The sequence below is a fragment of the Bos javanicus genome, chromosome 6 (assembly GCF_032452875.1).
Source record: "Bos javanicus breed banteng chromosome 6, ARS-OSU_banteng_1.0, whole genome shotgun sequence".
Classification (NCBI taxonomy): Eukaryota; Metazoa; Chordata; class Mammalia; order Artiodactyla; family Bovidae; genus Bos; species Bos javanicus.
In genome coordinates, this window is record NC_083873.1 from 91,360,028 (window position 1) to 91,373,231 (window position 13,204).

At 40.2% G+C, this 13,204-nt stretch overlaps 1 protein-coding gene across 1 annotated transcript in view; it reads right to left on the reverse strand.

Moving 5' to 3' along the window:
• Window positions 1-13,204, reverse strand: part of SCARB2 (scavenger receptor class B member 2) — an 81,458-nt gene that overhangs the window by 23,374 nt on the left and 44,880 nt on the right. The window contains exons 3-5 of the mRNA XM_061420538.1: window positions 11,997-12,144; window positions 9,625-9,813; window positions 3,292-3,383 (exon numbers count right to left, since the gene is read on the reverse strand). Coding sequence (XP_061276522.1) covers window positions 3,292-3,383; window positions 9,625-9,813; window positions 11,997-12,144 — 429 coding nt within the window. The remainder of the gene's footprint in view (window positions 1-3,291; window positions 3,384-9,624; window positions 9,814-11,996; window positions 12,145-13,204) is intronic.

Sequence of the window (13,204 nt, forward strand, 5' to 3'; positions counted from 1 at the left end):
GGCTTTTGAGTTGTGGTGATGGAGAAGACTCTTGAGAGTCCCAAGGAGATCAAACCAGTCAATCCTAAAGGAAATCTACCCTGAATATTCACTGGAAAGACTGATGCTGAAGTTGAAGCTCCATTACTTTGGCCAACTGATGTGAAGAGCCAACTCATCAGAAAAGAGCCTGATGCTAGGAAAGATTGAAGGCAGGAGAAGGGGACGACATAGGATGAGATGGTTGGATGGCATCAATGGCTCAATGGACATGAGCTTGAGCAAGCTCTGGGAAATGATGAAGGACAAGGAAACCTGGGGTGCTGCAGTCCATGGAGTTGCAAAAAGTCAGACACAACTTATCAACTCAACAACAACGAACAACCCAGTAACATTTTGAGCCTGATATATGGATGTGAGTGTTGGATTACAGAGAAAGCTGAGTGCCGAAGAATTGACACTTTTGAACTGTGGTGTTGGAGAAGACTCTTAAGAGTCCTTTGGACTGCAAGGAGATCCAACCAGTCCATCCTAAAGGAAATCAGTCCTGGGTGTTCATTGGAAAGACTGATGCTAAAGCTGAAACTCCAATACTTTGGCCACCTCATGCGAAGAGTTGACTCACTGGAAAAGACCCTGATGCTGGGAAAGAGTGAGGGCAGGAGGAGAAGGGGACGACAGAGGATGAGATGGTTGGATGGCATCACCGACTTAATGGACATGGATTTGGGTGGACTCTGGGAGTTGGTGATGGACAGGGAGGCCTGGCGTGCTGTAGTCATGGGGTCGCAAAGAGTTGGACATGACTGAGCGACTCAACTGAACTAAACTGACAGAATTCTCTGTAGGGGACTGTCTTGTACACTGCAGGATGTTTAGCAGCATCCCAGGTCTCTACCCAGTAGATGCCAGTAGCGACCTCCAATTGTGATGATATGTGTCCAGACATCACCCAGTGTCCTCTGGGGAGCAAAACTGCCCTGTTTGAGAACCACTGTACTAATGATCTTCAGCAATAAAAAAAACTAAACCCAAAGGGAAGATGTGAGAAGAAAAATACTAACAAATTAATAAAATATATTGGTTATTTTAATTTACTATAAATATAATGAACTTTTAAGTTATATTTGGCTTCCTAAAAAGGTGAAACAAGTTGTAGACAAGAATAACACAGAAGCTGTGCTAAGAAATGGGTAAAGATATTGTTTCATTGGAAGAAGAAAGATAATAGCTAACTTATGATTCTGTTAGGAAAAAAAAAAACTATTAAGTATAATCTAAGGGTAGAATCGGAGAAGGTGATAGCACCCCACTCCAGTACTCTTGCCTGGAAACTCCCATAGACAGAGTAGCCTGGTAGGCTGAAGTCCATGGGGTCGCTAAGAGTCGGGCACGACTGAGCAACTTCACTTTCACTTTTCACTTTCATGCATTGGAGAAGGAAATGGCAACCCACTCCAGTGTTCTTGCCTGGAGAATCCCAGGGACGGCAGAGCCTGGTGGGCTGCCGTCTCTGGGGTCGCACAGAGTTGGACATGACTCAGGCGACTTAGCAGCAGCAGCAGCAGCAGCAAGGATAGAATAGACATAACCAGCTAAGGGTGAAAAAGAATGTCGAAATAAGTGTAAATATATGAAATAATATATCAATATATGGTAATTGTATCAGTAGTTACAACACATATAGGCAAGAATACTGGAGTGGGTTGCCATTTCCTTCTCCAGGGGGTCTTCCCAACCCAGGGATCGAACCCAGGCCTCCCACATTGCAGGCAGATGCTTTAACCTCTGAGCCACCAGGGAAGCCCCCATAGAAGGATTAAACTCTATTAAAAGACTGAAAAGAAAACAACAGATTGGCTTTAAAACAAAATCCAGCTATATTATGCTGCTGCTGCTAAGTCGCTACAGTCGTGTCCGACTCTGTGCGACCCCATAGACGGCAGCCCACCAGGCTCCCCCGTCCCTGGGATTCACCAGGCAAGAACACTGGAGTGGGTTGCCATTTCCTTCTCCAATGCAGGAAAGTGAAAAGTGAAAGTGAAGTCGTGTCTGACTCTGAGCGACCCCATGGACTGCAGCCCACCAGGCTCCTCCGTCCATGGGATTTTCTAGGCAAGAGTACTGGAGTGGACTGCCATTGCCTTCTCAAGCTATATTATGTTCACAAGTAAATTTCTCTGTTAGCCTAGTACCCAGTCATCTAGTTATGCCTCCAAAGGCAACACTGTTGCCAATTTCTTATATTCTTTCAGGGTTCTTACATCCTTGGGAATGAGTATGTGTATGCGTATGTAAATATATGTGTATGCACCTGGATATATGTGTTATAACAAATTTAAAAAAATTTTTTTAATTTAAAAAGTTTTTGCTTTATAGAAAATTGTAAAGATAATATTCCACACCAGTTTTCTTGCCTGTATTTCTGGGAAGCTTTAAAGTAAATTTAATATTCAAGAAGAAAATTCCTCTTACCACAGTCCCTGAATAATTAGCCTCCTTTTTCTTGAAGATTTCTAATTTCTATGATCTAAAAAAATTATTTTGCTTTATGTGTGACTTAACTGCAAGTTGCCTCAGTTACTTTTTGGAGAAATTTGGTTTTGGAGGTAGTTTGTTTATAAATTATAAATGTGAAATAATTTTGAAATTCTATAGCAATGAACTGAAATGTATTTCACCATAAAAGAAAGATACACAAACAATGCACAATCACTAAATTAAAAAAAGAATCTCTTTCCTTCCCCCCAAACAGGCAGCAATTTGAAAAATATTTGCCCAGCAGCCACACATCACTCAATGTGGGTTCGACCCCCGGGTCAGGAAGATCCCTTGGAGGAGGAAATGGCAACCCACTCCAGTACTATAGCCTGGGAAATCCCATGGACAGAGGACAGCCCGTGGGGCTGCAATAGAGTCGGACATGACCGAGCAACTAAACAACAACAAACAGTAACAAGTGGAAGAGTGAACCTTTTCACCGGCTTGTGATTCATGCTTTAACCGTGAGAAACCTACATATCATTCTATGGTAATTGTATACTAATACTAATACTTGTATACTAATACTAATACTTTAGTATTTAATCTGTGGAGTACTTAGCCCAATCCTGATTTACAAAATAATAATTTTACATGTTTAGACTGTATTATTTATATTATAGGATATTTTGCATAATTATAGATTTTTAATTGCTATATTTTTTACCCAAAAATGATTGTGCTAATTTTTTAAAAAAATAAAGCAGAAGTGGACATTCAATTTAAATGAAAATTGAAAAAATAATTATACTGATAAACCATTAGACTTACGTTTTCCCATTCCATTCCACAATCTTGGAAAAGTTAAGGTAATTGTCTTCTCCAGTTAGAAAAACATAGTCTCCATCATTAGTCCCATTTTTCTGAAAATAAGTGAATATGGTTATTTAAGACAACTGTGATGGTTCATTTTATGTGTTAACTTGGCTAGGCTACGGTGCCTAGTTGTTTGGCCAAACAATACTCCAGATGTTGCTATATATTGTAGATGTGATCAGTTCAGCTTTAGTAAAGGAGATTACTGTTGATAATGTGTGTAGTCTCATTTAATCAGCTGAAAGCTTTAAAAGCAAAATCTGAGGTTTCCCGGAGGAAAAAGAATTCTCTCCTCAAGACTACAGCATAGAAATCCTGCCTGAGTTTCCAGCCTGCTAGCCTGTCCCATGGATTTCAGACTTGCCACTTGGCAGCCCCCACAATCATATAAGCCAATTCCTTAATCCTCGGTTTGCTGGAAGTTCATCTGGGTTTTTCCATAATATCCTAGGGGAAAAGCAAAACGAACTTTCTGGCCAACCCAACATAAATCCCTCAATAAATATACAAATCTCTACTGATTCTGTTTTTCTAGAGAACCCTAAATGATACAGTAACTAGCACATTGAATCTTTATGAAACTGCCCTAGTGGAACCTACATGCCTCATGAGACTAAACCAGAACTAGGGAATAGAATGACTATTTGTTAAATCCCATATTGGCCATATTATTACTTTATGGTTTTAAAAAGTATGAGCCCAATTAAACAATGGACAGAGAATTGAAGAGACACTTCTCCAGAGAAATCATCCAAATAACCAATAAAAACATGAAAAGATGCTCAATATTATCAGTTATTAGAAAAATGCAAATCAAAACCACAATGAGATACAACTTCATATCCATGAGGATGGCAATTTTTAAAAAAAGGAAAAGACCAAGTGTTGGTGAAGATGTAGAGAAACTAGAGCCTTTCTACACTGATGGTGTGAATGTAAAATGTGGCAGTTGCTATGGAAAACAGTTTGTCAGCTAGTCAAAAAGTTATACATAATGTTGCCATATGACTCCAAAATTCCACTTCTATAATATACCCAAGAGAATTCTACTCCAAAATCTATATCTAATGGCCATACAAAAACCTGTATACAAATGTTCATAGCAGCATTATTCTTAATTGCCAAAAGTATAAATAAATCAAATATACATCAACTGAAGAATGGATAAACAAAGTGTGGTATATCCATACAACAGAGTATTACTCAGCCATGAAAAAGAATGAAGTGCTGATATATGCTACAACATGGGTGTGAAATCATTTATATGATTTCATATAAATTCCATTCCATTTATATGTATGTCCACAATGAAGTGAAGTCACTCAGTCATGTCCGACTCTTTGCGACCCAATGGACTGTAGCCCACCAGGTTCCTCCACCCATGGGATTCTCCATGCAAGAGTACTGGGGTGGGTTGCCATTGCTTTCTCCAGGGGATCTTCCCGACCCCGGGGATCGAACCCACAATAGGCATATCTATACATAGAGAGAATAGATTCAAGTTACCAGGAACTGGTGGGAATGAGGAATGGAAGAGACTAACAGTCTGTGGGTTTTGGGGCAGGTGATGAAAATGTTCTGAAATTACACAGTGGTGGCAGTTGCACAACTGTGTGAATATAATAAAAGCCACTGAACTGTACACTTTTCAATGCAGAATTTTATGTTAAGTGAATTATATCTCAATTAAAAAATAAAAAAAGCATAAATCCAGGACCAGGACCTGACTATACTTGAATAGAAGAAAGTGACATTAATATAATTCCATTCTTCAACCAAAATTTTCTTGAGTTGTATATTCGTTCCAGGTTACACTTCTTAATGACACAGATACTCTGTACATTCTTACAAAGTCTTCACCTGGAATGGAGTTTTGGTTTCCCAGAAATAGCATGCATTACTCTGAAACATTAAATGTTTAACCACTTAGCTTAGACCACATTTGAGTTAAGTGGAGGACTTTAAGAAGCAATATACACTTTTTTATTTTTTAGTATTTTGGTCTGTTTCTTCTTCGTCTTTTTTCTACAGAAAATTTATTTATAGAACTTATACGTACATATATATGTAATATACATATGTATAGCATATGCTACACACAATTTTTATACATATATACAATTTCTTTAGTTATGTGTATAACATATTTCCCGTATTATTAAAAGTTCTTCCTAGGTTTAACAACTTAATGACTTCATATTAGGTGGAAACAATTTAACCACTTTCTTATTACTGAATAGTTAAAAAATTTTTGCTACTATGAATAATGTATGTGTATCTTTTTGATTAAAAACTTTTCTGTGCTTTTATTTTCTAAATAGACCACTGAAGGTGGTATTGCTAGATAAGAGAACATTACTTTTTTAAAGCTTTTGAAAGTTGCTCAAGATCACTCAGTGGAAAGAGCAAGATACATCAGTTTACATTCCTCAGATGCCTTTTGTTAAACTTTGCTTATTGGGTCAACAAAAAAAAAGGGGTTCTTATTTCTTTTTGCATTTCTGTATTCAGTGAGGTTGAATTCTCTTTTCATTCAATCATTTGCCTTAAAAAAATTCATACCCTTTGTGAATTCTCTTTTCAATTTTTTTTTTTTTTTTGCCTACTTGGGTTCTTTTTGTCACAATATTATTTCACCAACTATGTCAATATGTCAACACTGTCCACATACATAATAGTCACATTGTGTTCCACATATGAAATTTTACATGACTTTAAGATATGAGAAGGGAGCATATCTGTTTGAGAGCAACAATGTGAACATACAATAAACGTAGAAGCATACTCACACAAAAGAATGTTGAACCACCAAGTTTTAAAAAGACACGTGTGTTACTTCTTGCAGTCCTCCACCTAACTCAAATGTAGGCTAAGCGAAGTGATTAGCATTTAAATATTTCAGTCACTCAAAGAGTTCTCCCCAACTGTTAGTGGCCTAAGAGTCAGACACAGAATATCAATGCTTCCTTGTTACTCACTAGAACTTTTCTTGTTTGAAGACAAATAGGAATAAATAGGTTTTGTGTTACTGCAGTAGGGATGTGGGTTGGATACAAGAAACATATTACTGCAGGAGGTGGAGAAATGTTCTGAGAATAAGACATCATTCATACTGCTAGCATAAAACATGCATAATCCATCCATGCAATAGGACCTCTCAAAGATACTTCCCAGCCACCATCATTTTATATAATACATCAAGCACTGGGAGGTGCTTAAACTCTTTTATGCCAAGGAAAACAGAGGTACCTTAAAATCAACAGGTACAGATATCCTGACTGGCTTTCCAGTACGCAACTAAGAGACACCCAGCCAGGTCTCTTGCTCTCAGGAGCTGTCTTGCTCTCACACTGTCTGTATCACCTCTTCCGACTCTCACATTCTGTCCCACCATTTAAAGATGAAACAACCAAATCATTTGATTGTTTCATCATTAAAGTCTTTGAAGGAAAAAATGTTCGATGGCCTTAACTAAGGTTTTCTTCTTTAGTCACAAGGTGCAGTGGAGCAGGTGGAATGGTCTACGGGATCAGAGGGATATGTGGTATATATCACTGGGATTAAGGAAAGACTGGAGGCCAGGCTCAGACAGGTGCAGAGCGGTAGGTGCCAGCATAGTACACAAGCCCACGGTCTGTCCCAGTCTTGAATGAATGGCAGCCTAAGTGTGGACCTCTGTAATGCTGGCGATAGTCAGTATTTGGCTAGAGCAGATAAAAAACTGAACAAAAAACACCTTTGCCTTTTTAAAAACAACAGTAGAGAGAGTTTATTTGGAAACCCATACCTCCAAAATGGAAACATATACCAGCCGTTCATATTATTAGTAATTCAGGGTCTTCTTTTCTGACTGAGTCACAGAAAAGAAAAAACCGGTTCCGGATGTGTGTGTTGCAATTTACAGTTTGCAAAGCACTTCTGTGGACTCTCATTTTGGCTATTTCAAACAAGCTTTGAAGTGTGGATACCTTTAGTCTCAAGTTACAAATGATGAAACCGAGGTTCAGAGAAGTCCCTTGGTTATTAAACAGTCAGGACATGGATCCAGACCCTCTGAGTCGATGTCTCATGCTCTTTTCCTGAATGTGGGAAATCCTTGCCAGGTACTAATCCAACTGAGCAATGCTAGGGTTTTTCACTAATGAGGTTTTATAGAGTTACAGTGGAGGCAGAGAAAGAAGAAAAAATAAAGTAAATCAACACATTCTTCCTGTGGGAAAGCAAAAGTACCAATTTCTTAAATCAGCCTGTAAATGTGAATTACATTTTTAACAGGTATTTAAGGATATTAGTTGTAAGTCTGAGGCATGCATGCTCAGTTGCCTCAATCATGTCTGCCTCTTTGTGACCCCATGGACTGTAGCCCACCAGGTTCCTCTGTCTCCAGGATTCTCCAGGCAAGAATACTGGAGTGGGTTGCCATGACCTCCTCCAGGGGATCTTCCTGACCCAGGGATCAAACCCACATGTCTTATGTCTCCTGCATTGGCAGGTGGGCTCTTTACCACTAGCGCCACCTGGGAAGCCCCATAAGTCTGATGAGGTCAGTGTAAAAACAAAAAGCAAGCTATACAACAAAAATTATCAGAGAAATACTGAGGTGTGAGGAATAGAATCTACTTGGCAGATGGGTGGTAGCCTTTGTATCTCTCTGTAGGGAGTTCCCTGAAATTATTTCTAGACAAGAGTTTAGTCACAACTTAACAAGAAATCAGCGCTTCCTCTGGTCCCATGGAAGCTGGGCTCCTGTCAGATGGAACCTTCCAGGGAACATCGACTGAGTCTGCTTGCCCAGAGTGAAGGATTAAGGTTGGTGGGACCCTAGTCCTAGGACCCTCCTCCTCTCGTGACGGTGATGTCTAAAAGTTGTTTACCATTTTGTTTGAATAGTTTTTAAGTGTTATATATCCCTGACAGCACAAGGGCTGTGTTACCACCATTTACCAACTGAAATGCTAAGAGATTACAGGATGAGGTGATATTCTTCAGTAGTTAGAGCCAGAGAATAACCACAAATTTAAAGATGGGGAAATTAATCACAATTACATATCCTGCCCTGAACTCACCCTCTCTTCCTGAGTTTAAGTTTGTCATTTATCAACCTTTCAACTATCCATTTCACTCAAGTGTTTTTTTGGGGGGGGGGGCAGGGGGATACAGACTTTAATTGCTTTTAGGTGGCACTAGCAGTAAAGAATCCACTTGCCAATGCAGATGTGAGACACATGGGTTCAATCCCTGGGTGGGGAAGATCCCCAGGAGAACAGAATGGCAACCCACTCCAGTATTCTTGCCTGGAGAATTCCATGGACAGAGGAGCCTGGAGGGCTACAGTCCATGGGGTTGCCATGAGCTGGACAGGACTGAGCAACTAACATTTTCACTTTCAATTTTAGTTTATTTCAAGCTCGAGCAGTTAATAACATATACTTCAAATAATAATTACTTGAATGCTGATATTTTTGGTTTGCTCAGTTGTGTCCGTCTCTTTGCAACTCCATGGACTACACAGTCCATGGGAGTCTCCAGGCCAGAATACTGTTGTGGGTAGCCTTTCCCTTCTCCAGGGGATCTTCCCAACCCAGGGACTGAACCCATTGCAGGCAGATTCTTTACCAGCTAAGCCACCAAGGAAGCCCAAGAATACTGAAGTGGGTAGCCTATCCCTCCTCCAGTGGATCTTCCCGACCCAGGAATTGAACCAGGATCTCCTGCCTTGGAGGTGGATTCTTTACCAGCTGAGCTACCAGGGAAGCCCATTTTTTGGGTTGCAAATCAAAGTAAATAAAATCTGCAAAGAAATGATGCAAAATTCCATGCATAAGCTAAATGAATCATAGGTGAGGGGTACATGGCGTTTCAAATTATCCAACATCTTTCACAAATGAGATGTCTGAAAATATAATAAGTACTTCCCATCCCTAACGTACTATCACATCCCTATTTAGTTTTTCATTTGCCTTTGTCAGGCTGATTCATGGGTTTAGTCGCTAAGCCGTCGAAACAAGACTTGACATTGATCACTCATATTTACGACACTTTGAAAGATTAATGACACAGCCCCACTTCATACATTTTTTTCACACTCATTCAAAGTCAGTGCTGGTAGCATGTTGAAATTGTGGGAGAAGTTTTTCTTCCCCTACTAAAGCACTTTCTTATTTTTCACATACTCTACAAGAGATCAAGAATGCCAAGCAATTCACCCAAAGTGAAGATACAATCTGGCTTTGGAATGCCCTCCTCTTCAGCTGAACACACAGTTTCTGAAAAGAAAAATCGACTTACCCCATAAAACAGGCCAAAATAGGGAGAGACGTCGTGTTTGAAAGTGTTGATGAGGGATAAGATTTCATCTTTGTAACCCCAGAGCAGTTCATCCACAGTGTGGGTCACAAAGAGCTTCTGCCGGTAGGCCTTCAGCAGGGCCTCGATGATATCCCGAAGTAAGGGCAGCTGGGTCCATTCCATGGCGGTCTGAGGAGCACAGGCAAATTCAGAGAGCTGTGTCTGCACCCCAACCACCTATTGCCCCTTCAGAAAAGGGGGCTGCAGACCTATATGTAAGTATTGAGATCAAACAGCTGAAAAATCAGCCAGTGAGCTCCTCTCTGGCTGAGACTGAAATCTCTTCACTTATTGTCCTTTCTCAGTATTACATTTCGTAAATGTGATCCTCACTTGCAACCCAGGAACCGCAGAAAGGGAACAACTCTTGCAGTGCATTGGCATCGTTGCCACAAGGTGGCACCCATCTTCCTCCTGATCAAGGCTAGAGGCTGGGGGCGCCCCCATAAACTGCCCCATTAGGCAGCTGGGCTGGGCCTGATCTGGCGTCTAATACTTTCCAGGTCCTGGGTCCACCGTAATTGTCCAGGTGCATATGTAGTGGTCACCCAGGAGTTAGGATGGGAGCCTCCGAGGGAATGAGTAGAAGTTTCTTGGGTCTCATGTATTTTTATTAGCTATGCTGCTACTGCTGCTAAGTCGCTTCAGTCGTGTCCAACTCTGTACGACCCCAGAGACGGCAGCCCACCAGGCTCTCCCATCCTTGGGATTCTCCAGGCAAGAACACTGGAGTGGCTTGCCATTTCCTTCTCCAATGCATGAAAGTAAAAAGTGAAAGTGAAGTCGCTCAGGTTGTCTACTTGAAAGTTATACAGTCATGTCCGACTCCTAGCGACCCCATGAACTGCAGTTTACCAGGCTCTTCCATCCATGGGATTTTCCAGACAAGAGTACTGGAGTGGGGTGCCATTGCCTTCTCCTTTATTAGCTATAATCGCCGTTAAAAACAGAGCCCAATAAATCATACTAGGTTGGCTTCAACAGCCCAGTCTCTGCTATTTAAAAGGAGGTGGCGGAAAGTCAATACATATTTTGAGGACTAAAAAAAGTCCATCATAGGAAGCTAAATATGTACACACTACTATATTTAAAATGGATAACGAACAAGGACCTATTGGAACTCTGCTCAGTGTTATATTGTGCCAGCCTGGATGGGAGGGGAGTTTGGAGGAGAATGGATACATGTCTGTGTATGGCTGAGTCCCTTAACCAGATATACCTCAATACAAAATAAGAAGCTAAAGAAAAAAAAGTAGCAAGCAAATTCTATTGCTAGAGTTTCTGAACAAAAACAAGAGGGAAAATAAACACTTTAAATATGATCAGCTACCCTCCAAAATCCTAGAGACACGCTTATTTGCACAAGTTTGATCCTGAATACACAGGAAGAAACTGAAAAAAAAAATCTTAAAATTTGCACTTTGTCACCATTTGAAGAGACCACATTTGAAAGACCTCAAAAAGAGTCTAAAATGAACTTTAAAGAATGGAATTGCTAAGTCACTTTAGTCGTTTCCGACTCTGTGCGACCCCATAGATGGCAGCCCACCAGGCTCCCGTCCCAGGGATTCTCCAGGCAAGAACACTGGAGTGGGTTGCCATTTCCTTCTCCAATGCATGAAAGTGAAAAGTGAAAGTGAAGTCGCTCAGTCATGCCCGACCCTCAGCGACCCCATGGACTGCAGCCTTCCAGGCTCCTCCATCCATGGGATTTTCTAGGGAAGAGTACTGGAGTGGGGTGCCACTGCCTTCTCCAAAGAATGGAAGGGGAAATATACACACACACACACACATATACACACACACATATTAAAAAATTAAAATATATACATATTAAATATATATATATATATACACACACACACATCTACATATATAACTTAATAGCTCCTAAAAGCCCCATGGACTGCAAGGAGATCCAAGCAGTCCATCCTAAAGGAGATCAGTCCTGGGTGTTCACTGGAAGGACTGATGCTGAAGCTGAAACTCCAATACTTTGACCACCTCATGCGAAGAGTTGACTCACTGGAAAAGACCCTGATGCTGGGAGGGATTGGAGGCAGGAAGAGAAGGGGACGACAGAGGATGAGATGGCTGCATGGCATCACTGACTTGATGGACATGAGTTTGGGTAAACTTCGGGAGTTGGTGATGGACAGGGAGGCCTGGTGTGCTGCGATTCATGGGGTCACAAAACGTTGAACACGACTGAGCGACTGAACTGAATTGAACTGCAAAGTAAAACTGTAATAGACTTAGCTTTTTCCTTTCTTCTAAAATCCACAATAATGAGATTTAAAATGCCTACTTACCAATGCAGGAATATTTAATGTTCTAAGTAAGTCAATTTTTGGGTCTCCAACAGATTTGTCTCGTTCAAAAACATAGGCCTTGTTGCTCACAGCAGATATTGTTGTTCCATTATCTCCAAATTGAATATCGTCCTTGTTTCTGAGTTCCCTAAAAGAAAGAAAAGGATCTTGTTTGAAAATAGGCAACACTTTGTTAAGTAATACACTTTTCATTTTTTTCATCATCAAAGTTATTTTCAATATAACATTCTCAGTATACTGGGAGAAACTGCAGATACTGACCCCCCTAAACACTGGAGATTCCAGCTATAATGTGGGAAGGAAATAAGACCCCAGAGAGAGTAAAAAACCTGTTGCTTTCCTTCTATTCCCCCATAATTTGGAAAAGCAATATGGGGTTACTTTGACTAGGCAATCAAAGCCAATAACTCTCTCCGAGGTTATAGTTTGGTTCCAAAACATTTTCAGATTTTTCAGTTCATAGATTCAGTTTCCATTTCAATATGTCTACCAGTGTCTTTTTATTTCTAAGTTGAATTCAATTGAAAATTAATTTAACAAAATAAATGTCCAAGGCTTAGTCAATTAGAGGAGTTCACTCAGTGTTTTGATATCCAGTTCAGCCTGGTTCAGGAGAGTGCCCCCAAATGAGGTATTGGCAAAGTTGGTAGGAAGTGCCTAATGCCAGGCCTGGGATTAGGGTGAGGGAAATGATGCACCTGTCTTGGGTACTAAATGTAAGAGGGGCCCAAACACTCCGTAATCAAAATAAATAATATTTTAATGCAATTTAAAAAATCAAAATTAATTCCAAAAATTCATGATGAACAAAATATCAGAATTTTACATAAAAACAAGACCGATGTTTTGTTCATTAAATGCCTCATGCCAGTTGTGAACCTGCCTGGTCCACAGTAGATGGTCATTAAATTCCCATGTTTTTCCTTCTCTCCCATGGCTGCGTACTATTCTTCCTGTTCCATCTAGGGCTGTGCTGTCTTACCTGGTAGGCCTGTGTCTGCTGAATGTTTGAACTGGGGCTAATTGGAACTGAAATGTGTTGTAAGGGTGAGATACACACCAGATTTCAAAAACGGTACCAAAAAAAAAAGAATATAAAATATCTCAATGTTTTAATGTCAATTACATGTTAAAAAGATACTATTTTATTCTGTGTATTTTTAAATTGAAGTATAGTTGCTGTGCAA